This window comes from Scleropages formosus, chromosome 1, assembly GCF_900964775.1.
Source record: "Scleropages formosus chromosome 1, fSclFor1.1, whole genome shotgun sequence".
Classification (NCBI taxonomy): Eukaryota; Metazoa; Chordata; class Actinopteri; order Osteoglossiformes; family Osteoglossidae; genus Scleropages; species Scleropages formosus.
In genome coordinates, this window is record NC_041806.1 from 40,694,662 (window position 1) to 40,717,170 (window position 22,509).

General features: G+C 43.4%; 1 protein-coding gene across 3 annotated transcripts in view; it reads right to left on the reverse strand.

Moving 5' to 3' along the window:
* LOC108929282 (T-lymphoma invasion and metastasis-inducing protein 2-like) overlaps window positions 1-22,509 on the reverse strand; it is a 48,162-nt gene that overhangs the window by 15,642 nt on the left and 10,011 nt on the right. Inside the window, exons 1-8 of one of the 3 annotated variants that reach the window (XM_018743666.2) lie at window positions 15,675-15,740; window positions 12,232-12,369; window positions 10,459-11,880; window positions 6,599-7,049; window positions 5,832-6,004; window positions 5,152-5,376; window positions 2,638-2,823; window positions 2,226-2,372 (exon numbers count right to left, since the gene is read on the reverse strand). In XM_018743666.2, coding sequence (XP_018599182.2) covers window positions 2,226-2,372; window positions 2,638-2,823; window positions 5,152-5,376; window positions 5,832-6,004; window positions 6,599-7,049; window positions 10,459-11,874 — 2,598 coding nt within the window. In that variant the 5' untranslated portion in view covers window positions 11,875-11,880; window positions 12,232-12,369; window positions 15,675-15,740. Of the gene's footprint in view, window positions 1-2,225; window positions 2,373-2,637; window positions 2,824-5,151; window positions 5,377-5,831; window positions 6,005-6,598; window positions 7,050-10,458; window positions 11,881-12,231; window positions 12,370-15,674; window positions 15,741-22,509 lie in introns of those variants that run through there. The other 2 variants (XM_018743664.2, XM_018743663.2) reach the window with 2 other exon arrangements.

Consider the following 22,509-nt stretch of genomic DNA (forward strand, 5'->3'; position numbering starts at 1 on the left):
CTGGGAGCCAGCTGGGAGTCTGGCAGCAGAGGCCAGTGTGGCAGAACTGGTGGTCCTGTCACCCAGGGGTTCAGACAGCTGTCTGTCCTGTTACCATGGATACTCTGCAACAAATGATTTAGTCGGAACAAGGAACTCTAACTTGCCCTATGGTCCTCAATGACCCACAGTGGAAGATGGAGGAGGTAACATAGCAGGGGTTGAGCTAGCTCAACCTCCTGCGGTCCAAGTGTGGTTAAAAAACCTACTCCAAGTTGATCCTAATAGCAATAAGGTAGCTATAATCATAATGTACCCTAAGCTATGTTAAGTGACTTTGATAAATTGTAAAAGGTCACCGATAAATTTTACACAATCGTGAATACTTTAATAAAAAAAATTCTAACTCTTAGCCATAAAAAATATATTCTATACTACACACCACACTTGAACTCTGATGATATAAAGCAATACAACATTGTCATTACAATGTATGTACCACAATGCAGTTGATCCACAGTTGTAATCAAAACATACAGTAATTTAAAAGTAGTCTAGCAAATAATCAGTTTGATCTTTCAACAAATCTACAAGCAACATAAAATAACCAAGAACAGCTTAGAACAATATTCTGGGTAAAATAAGAGGACTGACTGGAAAAAACCACTGCTTAGTGAAAAAGAAAGATACATCTTTAATAAATCTTCAGTATTTCTGAAATCTGATATTTTTGTGAAATACAAAACGTGAAAAAATGCTAAAACACGTCCATATATTTCAGAACCTTGCCCGAGGGAAGAACTAAAGAAGTGGCACCTAGTTCAGCAGCACAAGGTTACATAGCTGTCTGGTTCTAAAGGAAGCGCTATGTGAGATGCTATCTTTGAGCTAAGAGGCAAGACATCAATAAGAGAAAGAGAGTTTAATTTCAGTTGCAGCCTCACAGACAAATTGTGGGATTGATGCTTCTTGGCTATTAACCTTTTAGCATTTGATTTATCTAGCGAAAAACAGCTGGAGGAACAGAGGGGCACCAGTGAAGAGCTGTTTAATGAATAGAAAGGTTAGAACAAATCATCTGCTTGTCCCTGGTCACGGCCCACCACAGTTGACCACATAAGGCTTTCAATAATTCATGCATTTCAGCCCCTCATTTTTTAATTATCTCACTCCAGAGGCGTGAAATTGCACTGAGTCTAACTGGGTCTCATTATGCTGGTGTTGGCCTTTGAGAAGTCTATAAACCTGCTCCAGGGAGGAATGGTCTGTCAAGGAGGAGTTTAAGATGCTTTCAATGCAAAGTTAGATGGCATGGGAAAGCAACGAATAATACAAGACTGGTAAATTTGTTATTTTGTCCTCTGGTGATATGAAAATACTAAAAAGCAGCTTGATTCAAAATGTCTCTAAATGAACCAGGGGATCACAAGAGGCTCTGGGACAAATCTCTTCCAGGACTGCTAGCTGTTGGAGAGCAGGAGGCACACACTCAAGAACAAATGCTCTGTCATAATAGATGGCACAGGATTGTTATCTCAATGGGGCTGTAACACCAGGCCATGGAGAGGGTTACCAGATGCTCTTCATAACAAAAATAGACCAATTTTCCCTTATGTGCACTTATCATGGGGTAAGGGGGTGGTGGTAGAATAAAAAAAATGCATAAATAAAACAATACCTCTACTTAGCAGTTACTGTACGGAGAAGAATCTAGCTCCCCCCCCAAAAAAAACTGCCTGAAATTTGCCTTAATTTACAGAACCAATGATTTTGTAATTACCCCTTCAAGACAAAAATGTAGCTTTTGCATGAGGAAAGCCATGGCACAGGTAATTTGTGGGTCACGACTCACTGGAATGCTTGAACACATCCCAGAAACCAATTCTTCACTGGATGAGTTTCTCCATAGACGTGTCTGTACCAGTTTCATGCGGACTTCTTACCATACTCTACCATCTCATGCAGTTTATGTGGTGGGGAAGTAAAGGTGTTTGTAATGTGATGTCCGCACATCATTTTGTGACATTCCCAGCCTGGCACCAGGCACTTTGGGAATAGGATTTAGGTCGAAGAGTGAATTTAAATGTCACTGTTTTGGAATAATGTAAATATGCAGAAATATATGAATCCATGATCATACACCGAGTCAAAGAGCAAGATGAAGTATGCCAGACAATGTGGGTGAAACTGTGGACAAAGCATCAAAGGAAACGTGGTCGTGGAGACATGGCCTCTGGCAATGATACCTGGGACACAGACTGCCTCTTGTCCCGTCCACGCTTGGCCAGGGTATCCAGGCCCTTGAGAGAAGAGAAGAGACCTCGTCTGCTAGGCACCCCCTGTGAGACAGAGCAGGACCGTCTGCGAAGAGTGGCTTCATCGCGAGAGCACACCTGTGGTAGGCCAGGACAAGGGGATATACAGGGTGGATGGATCTGACCCACACAGCTGTCAAGAAATACTGCAGATCCTATTACTCAGACTATGTGTGGCACATTTCCCATGTTCAGACTTAACCACATGATTTTCACAAAGCATGTTTTACATGTAACATACATTTCACAAAAATATGAGCAAAGGGTATAATAATTACAATGTGTAAAAAACATAACAAAAAACTACACATTTATCTGATCAATAATAAACAGCAAGACTCACCAGGGCGTGGAAAGAGGACACCGAGAAGATACCCAGACGGCTCAGTGCCATTTTGGAAGGCCGGCTAGCGGCTGCTAAGAGGATCTTGGGGTTGGGCAGCTCATCACCCTGAAGGCTGGCCAGGTAACAGCGCATGCGGAACAGGTCCATGTTGAACTTCTCCAGGTTCTGCTCCCACTGCTGGATCTGCACAAGTGAGAGGTTGACATGGGGTCAGGACATTCTTGGAGGGGGTTATAAAAACTGGGTGTGAGATCATGTGCAGGTGATGTAAGGGAAACATCACTGATCTCTTCCTGAGGCTTCTCAGTTTGTCAGTGTATTAATAATAAGCAGCAGCGCACGATAAAGAGTAGAGCACCATCATCACCAAAAATATTACGTACGCTCTGGAGAAACCTATACGCGGAGCTGTCATCTCTCACAATCTTATTTAGAAGGTGCTAATCTGGGCATACGTGTGTGTTTATGCTAGAATCCAGCTCTTAAAATACATCTGCATGAGATAATAGTTTGACTGTAGAGGAGAAAAAAAAAAAAAAAAGTACAGATAAACACACACACACACACACACACACACACACACACACACACACACACTTTCTGACCCGCCTGTCCCATACGGGGGTCGCAGGGAACCGGAGCCTAACCTGGCAACACAGGGCATAAGGCTGGAGGGGGAGGGGACGCACCCAGGACGGGACACCAGTCCATTGCAAGGCACCCCAAGCGGGACTCAAACTCCAGACCCACCGGAGAGAAGGACCTGGTCCAACCCACTGCGCCCCCCAGATACTTTATCATTATTTTAAAAAAATTCTCTCTTGTACCCACTTGGTTATTTTGCATTTAAAGAAATTACCTGGCCTGTGGCAACACTTAGCACTCAACGGCTTTGTCAATGAGCCACACTGAGGACAACATCCAACTGCGTAACAGGTGGGTACAAACTGTCCCCTGCGCAAGAGATCTCCTCCAGGACACTAGTCTGCTTTTTCTGGACACACAGGTAAGGTGGGGGCTGTGCAGTCAGTCTGGAAACACTGCATCCAAATCAATGTTCATTAACTCCTGGTGCCATAAGACAATTAGCTTCAGGCATTCCAACAGACAAGATAGGATAAAGCTGCACAAACATTTAGCATTATGGTGGAGATCAGGATGAGCATGCAGGCCAATTAGCTTTCTCCATGCCAACAAGGGTTGTTGACAAACGACCAAGGACAAACAAAGGCTCTTATGTAATGCCAGTTAAAGCAGGCACAAACACGGTGGCTCAGTCTTTCCAAACCTCTCCCCTCAACTCCTCCAAGAGCCTTCCTGAGTCTGCTCCAATAAAGCAGTCATGCACAGGAATTTTAGTGCGGGTAATGCTAGTCAGATTTTCTTGGCTGTGGCTAGCAAGTGATTCGAAATGAAGTCTTCATCCAAAATTTGAAACTGAAAAATTACAAACAAAAAACAAATATCAGTACACAAAGCAAAATAAGTAAAACTTTGTGCGTTCAACTACTGTAAAGCTTAATCCAATTTGCTACTTGATGTCCAGCTACCGCCGCAAGGAACACCGCCATGGAGTTTCATGAGCAGCTTTGGGGCTTGTGGTTTCAGACTGCTGGGTGTTCATCATCTCCTCCTTACAATACGGTACACTGGCCCTCCACTTGGAAGAAAAGGGGGGAAAAAAAGCACCATCCTGAAAGTCCTTTCTTTAATCTTCTCCCAAAGAAGGAGGAGCTGGTGAGTATGGTAGGCTTAGGGAGCAGCTCTCTGTTTTGGAAGAATGTCACTGACGTGGCCAGTAAATAAAAGAGCATTCTTTCCTCTCGGCAAATCCATGATTTCATCTGGTTTTCTCGTTAGACAGGAACATTACGAAAGTGGATAATACAGAGTAAAAACCCACAGCCACAAAACATCTGGAATATAAATTGAATGCAATGTACAATGGCAGCATGCCTGGGAATTGAGTATGTGTGCACATGTAAGTGCTCACATGTATGGGACAAGCACAAGCAGAGTCATAATTTAAATTTAGGTTCATCATTTCCCTTCCTTAAAAAAAAAAAACATGTAAAGTGCATCCTGGTTTTCTGTTTGCTTGAATTCTGTCTACAAGTCTCCTTAAAAAATAAATAGATATATCCCCAAATAGAGATCAAAGAAAAAAGACAAACTCCTCAATGAAAAGATAGACTTTAAGGAGTGCTTTCAATAGCCTTTCTTTGTTAGATCCACTTTGACTGTGCACCGACAAAGCCACCAAGTTACCTGTTAACAGAACAGATCCATCCAACAGGAAAATGTAAATCGTGTAAATCAGTGGTGTGCTTGTTTGGCAGTATGCCAGGAACATCTCCTGGTTTCCATTCTACTTGAGCCCTTAATTGTCTGACAGGGTGCATGAAACTCAAGTAAGGAAAGCCCTTGACCGCTCTCAGGAGAAGCTCAGGTTATACAGAGATCTGTAATACCTCTGCTGAGGTCCCTCCCTCCTCCCACGCATCCCATCACCTGGCTCCCAATGGCTCTCCTGTTCTTGTAATCACAGACGACAGACAGCTGTAGGTCGGCCATCTTCTTCAACTTGCTGTCCATGTCAATCTTTTGCAGCAGGCTGCGTGTTTGGCTACACAGCAGGCGCACTGTGTCTTCTTTGCCGTGTCGCTTAGCAAGGAGAGAGGCGCTTGCTGAATGGACCGCAGTAGCCCAGTTCTCCAAGTCTGTCTGGCTGGCAGCCTTGGGGGACACATTGGATGCAGCATGAGGATGGAGAACCTCTTCCACAATTTCCACACTGCTATGTTCTTTAGAAGCCAGCAGCACAATATGTGCTCAAGGTAAACAACTGCTCTCCTCATAGTCTGATCAAGGCAACAATTGTGGACTGCAAGATTTCCCTCCTTATACAATGCTAAGTTTGTATAATGTGGAGAGGGTGAAATCAGTAAACACTGAAGACAGGGTTGTCTGTCTCCCAACAGACGCAAAGAGAAATTTGTGCCAAGATGTGTAAAGCAGCTGGTACAAAAAAACATAAGATGTAAAAAGACCCGAGTTAAAAGGGCTGAACATGACAATAGAACTTCATCTCCGATCTTTGCAAACAGAAGCAAAAACAAGGGATACAATGTTCAGGTGTGATAAACGTGAAAGTAACAAGGTGCTGTCATCATTACACACATGGAGCTCACCTGGAACAGGTAGACGTCCCCATAGACATTGCTCAGACAGAAGACGTTCTCCTTCTTTGGGTGTTCAGGCACTGCCTGCACAATGCTCTCCTCTGCAAAGAGGGCATAACGAGGGGGAGGGTCCTGCTCCGGAGGGCTCTTTCCATGGGTTTCATAAAACAGGAGCATGCAGCCTGATGCAGATTGAGAGGAGCATGTTTCAGAAACACACATTGTGAGGGTGGACTAGGATACAGCTCCTCTGGAGCAGAAAGGTCATTTTACCTTACTCAGATACACAAAACATTAGGGTAAAGACATTTTTTGGTGTACTTATGTTGCTATCTAAACCTTCATAAATATATTAAATTATGGCTGACTACATGACTTGATATCCTAGCAGTTATGAATTGTAAAAAATATGTGGAAAAGAGAATCTATGAGTTTACAGTACCACGGGGTAATGTTTGGAAAAACCCAGACATTCGCACCAGTGGGAATATTGATCAGTGCGGCAAGAACCTCACATCTTTACTGCTTCAGGTATTGTAAATGAACTTTAAAAAGTCAAACACATGTAATAACACTGGCCACAGGTCATGGAATAGCTACATAACAGTTAAATGTTCAAACTAAAACTAAGAGTCGCTCTACCCAGAGTCCAGAAGACCAGTCTGGTGAGAAAACACTGAAAACTGTAGTCACAGCCTTTCAGCAGAGAAATTCTGATAGACTACTTGTCTTAAGCATTAGTCATCAGCTGGTTTGTTTTGAAGACCCTGTCTTACCTTTGAGCGTGACCCAGTACCGCTTCCACTTGCGCCTGGCCACCAGCTCCAGTTTGTGGTCTTTGTTGAGGGTGATGAGGGGCTTGAAGGAGAGGAACCCAGCCTTACGTACCACACCTTGCTCCTTCTCCAGAAGCATGTCCAACTGCTCCAAGGAGCCCCCAGAGTCACTGCTGGTCTCAGCTGTCTCTTCAAAGAGCTCTGGCTCAGCGCTGCCATGAACTGTCTCCAGCTCCCGCATGAAGGTCTCATAAACATTCTGCCGGAAGGCAGCGCAGTCATTATCGGCACTGCCACTGAGAGCAGGCATGGTGACAGAATAGGGAAGGGATGGGACTTGGGGGATGTCAGGGTGCCACGCAGGGTTTGAGGTCTGAGATGTGGAGCCACCTTCAACAGTCTGCATGTCCACACCACTGTCCAAACCTTCGTTGTCATTACTCCTGGGCTCCTAGAGAATAGTGTCAGGATGAAACAAGGAAAAGGGAAACAGAGAAATAAGCTTACTATCATGACCACTTTTAGTTACTGCCACAGCCCCAGAATACTACCATCATCAACTTGGTAGATACATTCCAGCATTTATGACAAAATCATGATCTGGAAACCATCGTTTCAGAAGCATAGAACACACAGGAAAGTGTGTGTAAAACACAAAAAGAAGCTGAACTTGTGAAAGTGATTATGTTTACGTTACTTCATTTAGCAGATGCTTTTCCCCAAAACAACTTCCACTGAATACTATGTAATCAGCCCACACCTTATTCACCCAAGGTGACATACACTGCTAGATACACTACTTATAATGGATCACTTATCCATACATCAGTGGAACACACACTCTCCATGTCACTCACACACTGTGGGTGAACCTGAAGAGCATGTCTTTGGACTGTGGGAAGAAACTGAAGCACCTGGAGGAAACCCATGCAAAGAGCATGCAAACTCCACATGGACTGATTATGAATCGAATCCCCGTCCTCTTGCACCACCGAGGTGCTGTGACATAGCAGCAATACTCGCTGTGCCACCATGCCATCCTGCACCTAATCATTACACTATTCTGCCAGTCTTGCTTATCCTAACCAAAACTGCTTTAGATACAACCAGATGCTTTAGCAGTAAAAGACAAAAATGGTCATAAAAAGAGCCAGGATCCAAGAAAAACCAGACCTACATGGATAACTTTAAAATGTAACATTAACACAATCCTTAGGACCATTAATAAGGTGTGGCAATACTAAAATATGCTGTTTGGGAATAAATATATGGGTTTAACAACACTGAAAAATTACATTTTTTTGTGCAGGAAGCTAGGTTAAAATTATAAAATAAGAGTGGTGCCAGCAGTTGCAAAGTCACCAGCCTAGAAGAGGATTAGAAGACTATAAGTAGTTATACATTGCTCATAAAGAGCTTGGTGAGTTGGTGCAAGGTGGAGGACAGGACCGGGCCTTGGAGGAGAGGGGGGGGGAAAAAAAAAAAAAAAAAAAAAAAAAGAATGGCGGGGGGACAAAAATAAATAAAGAAATAAAAAAATAAATAAATAAAAACCACAGGCAAGGAGACTGCTGAAACATGGACCAAGTCTGTCTAGAATAACTTGACAAGGGGAGAAGGGCTCAGTCAGCAGCTCCCGTAGTCACCATGGTAACTATGCCAAAGCATGCGCCGCTCCTATTTTGACTAAAGAATAGGAGGCTTAAGTTGCCATTGCAGCCTCTGCTGACTCCCTGAGATGCCTGTCTGCTTTTGTCTCATCAGGCCCCAATAAAGAGACACCTGCCAGCTGCACACTTTCACCCTAAGGGGCAGCAGAGGGGTGAAACTCTGGGGTAAACTGATGCAGATGATACTTGCTCTCAGGACATCTCTCATTCTTTAGCCGTCAAAACGTTTTCAACTATACCCAAAAGCTCAGAAAAACCTAGACCAAGATAAAATTTCTCCTAAAAGCATATACACAGCTTTCTAGTCATTAAAAAAAAAAAAAAAAAAAAAAAAAGTCAGCAAGTGCAAAATTTCAACAATGCCCTGTTTCCAGCAACCTATGATTTCCAAGTCTGATGAAAAAGAAGAAAGAAAAACAGATCTTGTTACGGAAGCTGGCCAGCTTATAGTCTCACAATGGTTTAAAAAGAAAAAAAGAAAAAAAAAAAGGCATTTTAATTTTCAGTTGTTCAGGTCTCAAATTCTAAACAATCCTGCATTTTCTGCATGAAACTTCTACCTTCTATGTATAATCTTCTAAAAATTGTTGCCATATCCATGTGCATCCATCTGTCACTGTGGTCTCGACGTATTTGTGGGATTTAGGGCATAGTGTGATTTAATGTTATTTAAACACAGAGTATAATACTCTGGCTATAGTAAATGTGAGAGAAAAACTGATGGCCCTGTTATAGGGAGATGGGCTACGAAGAACACACCACTACTGGACTGACTGTCCTTTTGTCAGTGCCTTCCTCCATCATGTTATGATATCATCACTGCTACATAAAGTTGCAAGACATGCTGAGCCGTATCACAAGCAGAAATATCATTTTACTCCTCAGTACCGTTTCCCAACTTAGGAGACTAAATTCAATTCCTATTTACTTTTCCCAAAAATAACATCCTGAGCAGAAGTGTTATTTCAAGGCGGAGTCAGTGCCAGATGTGACAAAGGCACCGAGTGAACAGTTCCATGGTCAGACCACTCTGACTGCAGGGGAAGATGAGCCAGCTTAAGCCAAACAGCATGATGGACACCTCATCTCCACCTCCACATGGCCTGGCCAGAGGTGGGCAAAGGCTAGCATTTTGTTCAGCTGCATCCATCTGTTCACACCAGCTAGGCCACACAGACAGTGATCACGGGGGATCAAGGAAATGATCAATTTACTTCTGTTGACCAGGATTTACAAATATACTTAGCTAGCTAACCCTTAGAATAGAAAGAACTGGGGAAAAAAGTATTATATCTACCTCCTACAAGTGGCAAATTCACATTTTTAGGTCATAAACTAATTTGTGAACACATTTGAAAGGGCACACTCTCAGTCACCCTTAATTGCTTGCACTTGCACTGCGGTGGTGTACAGCCTATCCCAGAATCACTGGGTGAGAGGCAAAGAATACACCCTGGATCAGACACTTGTCCATCACTGGGTAGTCACACATGCACACAATTACTCACAATGAAAGATACTATGGGAAATTGCATGACCAGCTAACCTAAACTACATCTCTTTGGACTGAGAAGAAACCAGAGCACCTGGAGGAAACCCACACAAATATAAGTTGGATGTTATAAAACACTTAAAAATAAAAATTATAAAGCAAAGTTTCAAACTGCATATTATTTCATTATTCTCATATACTTTATTAATCTGCAACAGCTTGTTTTGGTAGGTTTTGAACACTTCTCATTTTCTTTGTGAGCGATGTTTACTGTATTTAATATGCTCTGCCCCTCAACTCACTTTCACCAATGCAACTTCAATGTGTATTAGGCAAACTGCAATAACACAATGTTTCATCGGAACACAGCTACTGCACTATAGCAGAACTGACTGTACTTTCAAACTACTGATACTAAAGCGGATGCTGATTTTTACTTAGAATGCATGCTTAACATCTAAATGCATAACTTTTTAGCTTCTCAGGTACACTTTGCAGGCTGGATGGCAATGACTACACCATCTAAACAGGACAGAAACAGAAACTGCAAACACAGACACACAACTACATGGTTCAATTTCAACCTTGGACATGGAAGTTAAACCTGGAAATGAGTAGAGCACAAATGGACAAGATAGACACTCAAAGACAAAAAGCAAACAATGAGACCTATCCCAACCCACATAAGTTCCCTTTACCTGGAGTTTCCTCTTCTTCCTGCTCAGGCTTCCTGTCCAATCACTGATGCGTCGTAAGCGGCTCTTGAGTGAGCTCTTCCTGGCATTGCTGTCAGTGACCGGCACGGCCTTGCGGCAGGGAAGCGTGTAGGAAGTGTACTCCTTGACCCCTGAACACTTCTCCTCAGCTGCCTCATCCATAATGGAGGCACAGGAGGCATGTCTATCAGTTGAGCTGACATCCAGGAAAGAGGGAGTAAAATCTCTGGCTGTGGGAAAAGTGACTGCCATCCTACGGTCCCTATAGAGATCTGCAAAGAACACAGGAGATGAACCCTGGTCAAGGGCCCTCCGACTGCCTTGTAAGGCCACAGAGTCCTTGATGTTGTAATCCTCAGAATGGCCAGAGGAACTAGTGCTGTCCCTGAGGCAGCAGTCCTGCGTAACACTACAGGAAGTGTTGTTCCTGATACAGTTCTCCTCTGGCAGGCTGGAGGAGTTTGCATGGACCCTCTTGAAGTTCTCTTTGACACTGCCGTAATTATTATTGTTCCCAGTGCAGTCCTGTTCTATGGGGGTGATTAACTTCATGTTGTCCACAATGTGATTCTCTCCTGAGCGGTTGTAGGAGTTTGTGTAAATCCTGGTGGGGTTCTCTTCTGTGAGGTCTGAGGAGTTGGCACTGACCAGAGTAGACTTCTCCTCTGTGAGATTAAAGGAGTTAGTGCTGACCCTGTTGACATTGTCATAAGTCTGACCTGACGAGCAGGATTTCTCTGCATCACTGAGCTCGCCCACCATGCCCCAAGGTGAGTCATACCATGAGCCATCTGAGCTGAGTGAGCTACCCTTGCTAGTTCTGAGTGTGGGGTCTGTGGATGTCATGACGTGGTCAGGTGCAGTCCTGTATGGGGAAAACTTGAGCAGGTGCACAGGCCTGGCTGATCTGTCTGGGGCCGATCCACCAGTACTGGGAAAATCTACCTGCAGGCTTCCATCCTCCCGGACTAGCACCCTAGGACTGCAACTCTCTTGTACAAGTTCCCATGGTGATGCCACCCCAGGCATCCCATTCCTGACCAGGGGGTGACTACTGCATTCTCTGATATAACTGTTTTGTTCTCCAAGTTCACAGTACGGATGTGAGTGGAAGGTCTCTGCTGGAAGCTTTCCATTGTCATTACTCCCAAGGGTGAAGCACTCATATTGCCGCAAGGAGTAATTTTGGCCATTCTTCTGCTGGAATACACTGCTCCTCCCTAAGGCCCGGGACTTGTAACCGGAGCCCCCCTCCCTGCCCCTCCACCAGCTGTGAGGTGACAGGACTTTCTGCTTGGCTGGTCGGAACCTCAGGGAATAGGGTTTTGGTTTCCTAGGTAACATGAAGCTGGTGCCCCTGGGGCCTGGAATGCTGGCCTGGCTATCAGCATTTCCCATTCTGATCTGTGGGGAACAAGGCACAAATTCTCAGTGACATACATATGCAGATGTACTCCTGAATCTATGCAAATATACACAGTGTGATATCCCTCAGGAGTAGAAAACATTTCCCATCCAGATGCATCAGCCGAGCAAAGAATAAGTAGAAAATCACCAAGGTCCCCAGAGATAAGCTTTGGTCCTTTCTTAGCAGAGAAAAGAATGAACCGTGACAAGCCTATATTCACATGATTATGGGTGGTGTAACATTATGGTGAACAAGGATGTGATTCATTAGCCTTTGGTAAAAGTGAAAAATGTTTCAAATTCAAACTTTATGTACAAAGTCTGCATATTAAAACATGATGCACTTGCCACAACACGGAACAGAGCAGCTCTAGCCTCAATACCAGCTCTTATAGTCCAACTTCAGGAATAAGCCCACCAAACCGTACAAGCCTGCAGTGTCAATAGCTCTCCTCCTTAGTGACTCTCCTCCTCTCCTAGGCTTACCTGGGGAGACAAAGAGAAAGGGGTGGGGGCATGTGTCAGCTACACACAGTGAATCATATGTAAGTATTAACTCATTTACATTATCCATTTAGCAGATGTTTTTTTCCCCCTGAAAGCAACCTGCAACTTCAAGAAAACAACAGCATATCTTACAACAGCAAAGAGTTTCATTCACAGTTACAGATAGACATGTCATTCTCAAAGCACACGCTGGCCAGTATAGTTTTTTGTAGCATTTTACAACCTCTGCCTCCAGACTTAAGGTGGAGTGATATTATGAAGCACAAAATCCAAAACAAAGGACAAAAAATACAAACTCCTGAAAAAGTTCATTTAACAAAATGCATGCAGATGGCACAGCTGCCCTCTAAAATTACATTCTTTCATCCCGTCCTGGGTGTCCCCCCTCCCCCTCTGAGTATAACCACGCACTTCTCTTATTGACAAACGGTTGTAAGTGTGGACTGGACCAGACAAGGCCTTGGAACAGAAACTATAAACTCCTCTACTTTGAAAAATTGCCCATTATGACTGCTGAGAATAATATATTGAAAAATACATCTCTTTTTTTAATAATTATTCAATTAAGATATCAATTAAAACTCAAAGCTCAAAATTTCATCTTCAGGAAGTATTTCAGAATGATGCCTGTGCTAACATTACATGCTTAGCACTCTGACATCTGGAAAAATCCAACCTGTTGGACATCACCTTGAGCTTGACTTTATTGGGAAAGTTAAACATATTCTGATAAACATTCCATGTTCCAAATCAATCAGTAGCTAGGAAGATTGAGTGGAAATCTTGTGAAGAATGTTCTCAGAGCTGACAAATACCATTAAATAAACTTTTTCGTTTTAATACCCCATGTAAGGTGACCCTCTATGAACATACCACCGCTAAGGGTGTATGATATCCAAACCTTATATCGCTGGAAACTTTTCTGACATGAATAACATAGAACTACTTGCTTTCTCCCCTGTGATTATACTAGACTATCCGCTGAGAAAGCTCCCACTTGTGACCCTGTAACCCTTCTGATTAAAGCTAGCAGCATTGATGAGAGGCTGGTTCATTTATCCACAGACCCTACACATGCACATGAACACCCACCCACAAAAAGGGATGACAGAAGAGCCATACGAGTACTGCAAGTGGGCTGTTCCAGTGTGTGGAATTCTGGTGGCAGGAGTCCTACTTGCTGTCAGCATGAGAGGGGTGACATGCAGCCACAGGCTGCCTCCTGGGCTCTGGACTGTGAGCTTTTTTGTTCTAAGCGCGACAGCCGCGTTGTGGCACACTCGCAACTTCACACTAGAACTCGGGGCTTTGAAAAGATCGCAGGCGCAAGTTGGGGGGCTGCCTTTGTGTGCCTTTCGTGTGGACCATCTGCTCCCCCTGCATAGAGCCTTTCAACCCTGGCAGTAGCACTCCTCAGCCACCACCACACTACACAACGTCAGCCATCCGCAGTGACCCCTGGCTTTCACTTCCCAGAATGCCGCAGGGCTGGACTAGGGGCACACTTTTAAGGAAGCATAAATACACTTGTTCACTAGAATAGATTGCTCTTTGTTCTCTTTTCAGCAGTCACGGTAGATTCGCCAAGAGCAGTGTCTGAACACACTGTGTCATTACGTCAAACACGTTTTGTGGTCCTTGAACTTCAACCAGAAAAACAAGGTCTCTGCACATCATTCACCTTAGTCAACCTTTCACTTTAGTCAAAGCAAAACACTAATGTAAGAAGGAGCACCCTGTTTAAAAACAAATGGTAAAGCTGGACAATACTGTTATTTTTAAAACACAATTGTCGAAAAGTATTTGTATACGGATAAATATTTTCAGCAAGTATTTCATAAAATTAGATAAACTAATCAAATACAAAAGTAAAAGAAATACCAAAGCCTCAACTTACTGATGCGTTAGTCACTTTAATATCTTGCTTTCCTTCACCTTACATTTCTTGATAGTTATTAAGTTGGGCAATTAAGAGATCAAAATTAAATAGTGCCAAATATTGACTGGAATACAAGCTATGTACATAGTTTACTGAAGCAACCGAACGCCTCACATAAAAACACTGTTTGTTCTGGATTTTTCATGGGCCATGAAAAACAGGAATGAAGTGGGAAAAACCTGGCCAGTGTGACGGGTTTTATTTTTTTATTTCACGCAATATATTCCCCTCTTTATTTATTTATCCTGTTAGGTTTGAATGTGATTTTTTAACATTATTTCTACGCATGCGTCGCCCGCACGCCGTTTTTTATGGTGTTCGCGCGCATTCCCTCCAGAGAATCAATTTATTCCGTGTAAATGCAACGTTATTTGAACGCAAGTGTCTTAATTTCTTAATCTTTTTTTACTTTATTATTTTAGCGAGAGTGGATAGCCAAGTTCTAAGTAATTTGCTAATTGATTGTTTTGCTTATTTTCATTATTGAAGGGAAGAATTCTGGTTTTTGAGCACACCGCGCATTCTTTGCGGAGAGGTCAATAAATTGTGCTGCTCCACCACGTAATGCAGAAGCAAGTCGCAGCTCAGCCGGTTTAGCGTAAAGGAGGCGGACCGACCACACCAACTTTACTATACGGTTGGATGTGCTGGTATTCAGAACCTGCGTTCAACATTAAATTACAGTAAAATGGCCAATGTCAATGACAGAGGACAATTAGTACTCAAAACATTTCATATAGCATTGCTGTAACGTAAGCGAACGTTACATTTCGATTTGTTATAACAGACAGAGATCGTAAAGAAGAGGTAATTTATCAAAACATAAATCAAATGCGGGGGGGCGCAGTGGGTTGGTCTCTCTGGTGGGTCTGGGGTTCGAGTCCTGCGCTTCGGGTGCCTTGCGACGGACTGGCGTCCCGTCCTGGGTGTGTCCCCTCCCCCCCTCAGCCCTACGCCCTGTGTTGCCGGGCTAGGCTCCGGTTCCCCGCGACCCGCATGGGACAAGCGCGGGTCTGAAATGTGTGTGTATGTGTAAATCAAATGCTTACCACTGGAGTCACGTGCAATGAGCATACTAAGATACTTAAATATTTAAGATACTGAGATAAAATTAGTACTTGTTCTAACCGATACAGTTACTTTCAAACATTAACTTATAGTTTACATCATTAACGGGCCAGAAGCCGCGTGTACAGTTAGTACACGTGACGTGGCAAAAAAAAATACACTTAATCTGATTACCCTTATAATTATTTAGACAAACTCACAGAATTCGGCTCTACGAATAAGTAACGATATTCTTCCTATTAGTTATACACTTACTATTTTTGTAATTAAAACTCACGTTTTTCCTCAGAGCTTCGCTGTCCTCCAGTCCCTGAATGAATTATGTTGTCAATCAAGACGAAACAGAACGACAGTAAAGACAAGATTCTGATTGGTCAAGTCTAGAGAAAACTGTGACTGACAGCCTTGCCCGACCAATGAAATCTACAGAAGAAACCAGCTGACAGTCTTGAGGTGTTGATATTGGCTTTTCGTAAATTAACGTCTTTATTTAAATATGAAGTTAAACCTGTAAAATTTGAGAAAATCAAAACCAAAAAAAAAAAAAAAAAATTCATATAGACTAACGTTCTGTCTAGAGTGTGTCCTGCCTGGTTGCCCATGCTGTCACTATAAGGCCTGGATCATCTTTACCATGCTGAAGTTGCCGATTACACTGGAACAAAAATTTTATGTCGATTTTTTTTCCCCCATTTTCTATTCCGTTACATTAAGCATACTTTTCGCGTTACTTTTATGTCAATTTTTAAAAAATATTACACATTCTCAAAATGAGCAAGTTCTGGCAAATATGGCATGACCATGGAGTTCCAAGCATCGAATATTCCAATAGCCTACCTTTGATCTGATGCTTTTAGAATATTCTGCTCCTTTTAGAATCTTCCAAGGGCTGTAAAGTACCAAACTGAAACTCTAGAAGAAGTAGTGGTATTTTTGTAATCAGTAAACGGCAACTAACCATAATCAACGCTAATCAACGCTTTGTAATGAACGAGTGGAGGAAGAAAGAAGCTAACCACAAGACAGTGACAAATATGATAAACATTTTTTTCAAATTTGTTTTGAAATGTATTTTTTAATGTCAGTTTTTAAAAGGAATTTTGTAATGTCAAAAATTACTAGAAAATGTAAGCTTTATTTTTTATTCCTGTAACTGTGGACTTCAGTCTGCATATAAGAAGTACACAGCCACTAGTTCCAGTTCCCATGTGCAGCAGTTTTGTTTGCCTTCAATTTAGAGAACAATTACACATTCTGTGTAATTTGAAACAGACTGCTGTTATCCAGTGACATGGCCAAAGAGTCTTTTCTTTGTTTTACCGCCTCTTTTCAAATTCCGGTATTTGGATCTGTTTCCGCATCAGTTTCCTGTTGCCCATCAACCACGCCCGCCACACCCACCCCACCCACCCCTGTCCCCCTGAGTAAAGGACAGCTGCTGCTGAACAGCAAGAAATCAGCCACAGCCCCACACCACACTGCATGTTCTGCTTCTCCAGTAGAGGTACAAGAAAATACATCTCATGTAGGGCAGAGTCTGTGAATGGGGTTCAGTGTATCTGAGAAGCTCAAGCTTGTGTTCAAAATAACAAAAAGAAAAATATCCAAATAAAACTATTTCTCTACTAGTGTCGAACTGAGAGGAATCATGGACATTTTTTGGTGGTCTTTAGCTTCCATCAGATTATTAAAGGGGGCCATGGTCCTGAAAAGATTGAGAACCTCTGTACCGGGAATAGGGCAACATCTGAATTCTGTATTTGTCATGGGGTATTGAACTTCACACTCAGGTCTAAGACAATAAAATAATCCTCTGATTATAGTGTTTCACTTCTCTGGTGTGTTGCTCTGCATTACAGAATTTGAAAACCAAACAAGCTGACATCCAATTAAAATGGAATCAGTCAAACCATTATAAACGTGTTTAAAAAATTGTGACGGTTCACATCAGTTCAGCATGAACAATGCATACTGAGCCCTAATAATAAGGTAAATAAACAACAGAGCAGATTGTGACTTGTCAGATGCTCCAAGACTTCCACAGCAACCAATGCCCAAATTAAGGGACTAAAAATCTAAAGGGCAACACACAAACTCCAAGTTTTCAACTTTAAAACATTCAGACAGATCTCCATGACTGCACACACTCCAACTGTAGCTCACCACCAACAGAAATTTCTTATGACAAGATCTGAAAACAGATTTACTCCTGGTATGGGAAACAAAACAGGCAAGCTCCACACAAAAAGGAGAGAAGTGATGAAAGGTACGCATGGTTCCTCCACCTGTGTTTCAGAATGAAGCAGACACTCACAGCACCAAATGGCAGCAAGAGGAGCTGCTCAGCAGCCCAGCCTGTGTTTCTTGCAACCCCAAAAGCTGTCTTACTACAAAAACCAAATGCATACACACAGCCAGTGCCTCATGCTCTTACCACAAAGCTGCCTCTACTCACTTAACCAGAAAACACACACAGGCACACACAATTACAGAGGGAAATGTCTTGTGCCAGTTGCTTAGCCCTAGAACCAGTGCTGCACAGAAAGAACGAAACAAAAGAAGTCTGCCTGGAGTGCTTCCATCTGTGAGCTGCATGCTGCAGTATGTAACATGCAAGGTGATGCCGGGGTCCTTCCTCAGTGCGACAATGGGATCTAGGCATTATTGAACTTGTTTTTCTGCAGGTTTAAATCACCGAGTGATTAAACCAGACCTGACTCCGTGTGGTCTGCCGGGGGCTGAGCCATAACTGGGGCCCTTCTGTCTGATCGAAGCACCACATTTACCACAGCAGAGCCTCTAAGGAGCACTGTCGTTCCTTGAACCCAATGGGGAAGGGAAGGGAAGGGACGGGACTGAACGGGAAAAGATTAGGGGGGGACTGCAAGTAGGTGAGTCTCAGATTGAGGAAGGGAAAAAGTGAGCGTGAAGGGGGATTATAATGAGTGATAATGGTGTGGGTAAGAAAAAGAACCTCAGTGAAGCAGTGTAAAAAAGAGGGAGAGAAAGGAGAGAATTGCAGTCTCTGGCCACACGGCTACCAGAGTGTTTACCTGTTAAAGAAGTAACGATGGTGAGGAAGGAAACAGGAAGGCTTCGTTCTATGGAACTAGTGTTTCTCACTCAGACACCCCACCCCACCCCACCCCACCCCACCCACACACACACACACACACACACACACACACACGTATGCACACAATCCAAATATTATGCTTTCCAGGCTAGCCAACTTGGCATGTGCCTTTTCAAAAACACATATGCTCCTCCAAAGCACATATTTGAGGTTATTCTGGAGCCACCCCTCAAGTCAGTATTTCTAAGACACATTTGTCCAAAAACGGGAATTCAAAAAAGGCTAAAAATGAAGGAATGACATCAAAACATCTTATAATACCTGACACCCAATTTCAATTCCAGTTACATCCTTCAATTCCAATCAACCCCAATTCATTAAATTCAAATCCTAACAATAGTTCCTTAGTAAAGGGTGTTTACTGAGAAAGGGCTAATTAATACAGATGAGCTTTAGTTACTGACACAGGCTGAGGTCATTCATATTAATGAGGACCAAGGGTCCTGGAACCCCATAGAGAATAATGCGCTCAAACCCCCTTTTAGCCAGCAAGAGACCCAATTAGCAGCCTCAACAGGTACTCCAGGGACAGAATTAAATCAATTCACCATCCAAACCTCCAGTTTTCATCTGTCTGAGTCTGACTTAAAACACTTCTCAGCTACACAACAGAGGAACTAATGGCAGTACACCACCAGGCTTGGAAAACTCAGTTTGCTAGGCAGGGCACCCAAAAGCAGTCTTGCACTGCGGCTAACGTACTAGTTTCACCGCAGCAATTAGCTCCAGCCACTCAGTGGCCCCATTAGACTGATATAATAACAGAGCAACAACTGGGGGCAAACCTTTTAAAACCATTACACAAATAAAAAGCAAGAAATAACTGGAGCCCTTGTTCCCCAAACTCCCTTCATGCTGAAATACAGAAGGAGAGAGAGCAACAATGCATCAGCTTTGATCTAGCACAGATACACAACAGCCAATGGAAACACAAAACATTTGGTGGGGGAGCTGTGGTACCATTTGGCCAGCACAGGCAGCCTCTTCACATGGCATACAGCTCCCCCAAATCGCAGCCGTCCACCCATAATGACTACATAGCTTTCAGAAAGCTGGGCTCTGACTCCAGAAATCCTGCAAGCCTAGCAGCCAAAGTGAAGGGAGGGGGAACTGGGTGGAGTGGGGATGGGGGGTGGAGTGGGGTGGCAGACAACCATTAGCCATCAAGCCACACTTTCTTATAAGGCAGTCCCTCTCCTCACAGCACTGATCCCTGGATATGCTATTGTAGCTCCACAGTTTGCTTTTTGGCATGGATTATATGGCTAATATGGGGAATTTGTAGCTAACTGAAAGGATTTTACTTTTGTGTTATAGCTAAAAAAGAGAAAGCGTAAGGGGGGGAATGGGATTGAAAGATGGTCCCTGTCAGATTCACTAGGAGTCTGTTACCCTGCACACAACCCTGCAGCTGAAGGCAGTGCTGCTAAACAGATAAAACCCAAGAACTTCCACTTTTTAAAACATCTCCAAAAGCACTAATTTTTAACACAAGCACAATCAGTTTCAGCAGATTTTACCATAGCACATCTGCATATCTATACACCTACAGTTGCTCTTCAAATACATCTTATCCCTGCTAGACACAGTTCTGAGAACCCTGTTTTCATCTTAAATTACATGGCTGATCAACAGAATCTGGAGCCATCAGGGTCAAAGCCCTACAGCGGAACAAGGAAGACAAGTGAAGCCCACAGGGACTGATCTCTCTCAGCATCGCAGTCAGAACCCAAAAAGGCCAGAACCTCCCCACTGTTCCATCTGTCAGCCAAGTCACCTCCCAGCAGTGGTCAAAATCTGACTTCATAGTAGCTCAACAGTCTGTCCTAAGAGTCTGAGTCCATATGCTACTACTTTGAAGCCAACTTATGGAAGGCTCTTTGTATGCATTTCCATACAGAGTGGATGAAAGGCACACATACATTTATTTCAGCGATATCCTCTCTCTATGATTCCGGGGGAAATGCTGAGGGCTGGTGCTGCCAGAGTCTGTGGTTCAAGCTCATCCCAGGTTCACGTCTCTGATTCAGTGTGGATTAGCTTCCAAAATCCTTGCTCTGTTACAAACTACTGTAATATTATATTCAATAATCTGAGACCACTCTGTTGAACTGCATTTAGGTTTTTCTCCAAGAAGTCCTAGTGGTCATCAGGGGAGCTTTACCTTCCAACAGCCAAGGCTTCACATGCTGACTATGGAACAGGATAAATAAAAAGTCCCTAATAAGAAAGAGAAGAAAGAACAGAGAGGTTAGAGGAAGGTTTTTTGGCTAACTGCTCCCTGGCCTTCAGCCCTGAGCTCTTCTGAGTCCTCAGTCAGCTGCCTGACCTGCAGACAGTCTTTCCCTCCTGGGATGGAGAGCAGCAAGCAGGGGAAGGCAAGGTGGAAAAGACAGGATTGGATTCTGCTTCCAGTAGGATTCACAGCCATTCCTCAGGACATTGTTACTGGAGCTCCAGAGAAGCCCAGCTGATGCTACTTCCCCTCGCAGTTAAGCTCTTTAAACACATCTGAGCTGGCCTGCTAACTAGTCTAGGGGACTCAAAATAGATCTCCCATTGGGTGTTGTCATGTTTCAGGTTAGCCCTAAAGGACAGGTTGAAAGGTAGTAAAAGGTCCAAAAATGTGTTATTGTACTTTTAAATTCAATAAGGTTAACTTGCACCCCCTGCACCCCCTCCCCACCTCCCCCCTGCCCTCCAGCAATCTGTCATGTCCAGTCCCATGAGTGTAATGGTTAATAAAATTACGCTTTTGGCCCAGTTGTTACCATATGGACATAATTTTCAAGAGGCAAATTATGGAGTCACTTTGCAATCCATCAGTGATGCTAACTGGTGGTCAAACAAGTGGGGGGGGACTTGACTGGCACAAAGGAACAGGACAGGAAAAAAGGTTTGAATAAAATTCAAATGAAATTCAGCTGGATTTACTGAAGTGTAAAGGGGTACATCTTGCAGACGCCTGGGGAGCTGGGCACTGCTGGCCCATAGTGAGGCTATTTGAAGCTGGACTCTGCAAATGAGCTAAGCTGTGCTCCTTTCAATCACACCCAACCTCTTTCATTTACTGCCTCACTGGGGGACCTCTTGTCAAGTCTTCTTGGAAGAGGTGACCCCCCCACCACACACACAGTTTTCCAGCAGAATGGGTCACTCAAAGCAGTGCATTAGGAGGCATTGTCCCAGTGGAAAACGGGCCGCACCTGGCGCATGAGGGCACAAAGCAAGGCTAGGCGATGCATACTAGGCCAGATGCTGCACTGCTGTACCCTCAGCCTTAGTGCTATCCATCACTGACCCCCCCTCCCCAAGCCCTCAACAAAATTTACAGCCTACAACATTCCTAGGGATGTGATTGGAGCAGATTGCAAGGCACGGACCTGCTAGCACAGCCTGAGACTAGTGTCTGAGGGGTGTGAGTGAGAGGGGGCAGGAAAGACAGAGCTCTACAGTTGTGCCATTTTATGTGTGTCTCATTTTTTTGCACATTCAACATTAATGATGTTGCAACTTGTACTTTGCAGAAAGAGAACCGTATGTGGACAATGCATTTTGCCATCAACTGGCATCAAACTATGTAGCTGTGCTTTTTATAAACACGGCATAACAACAGACAAGGAATTCAACAACAAGACTGAATGGAAATATCTGTACTTTAAAATAATTTAAATTACAACTGTACAAAGACTAAGACCACATCATTTGAGTTTTAATTTCCACCCCAAATTTCCTGTACCTTCAGAACAAGATGTAATTAGCACAGAACTGATACCCCTGGGAAAGGATGCTTAGGTGTAACACTGGTCTGGTGTATTCAAATCACTACCCCGTCAACACAAGGCAAGACAGACTCTTGGCAAATTTGTTGTATCATGTGACAGAATCATGCTGCCGTTTTATGACCATTCTGAATGCCATGATAGGTCAAAATGAGTTCTGGACAATGCCAGAGATCAAGTGATGTAAAGAAGCA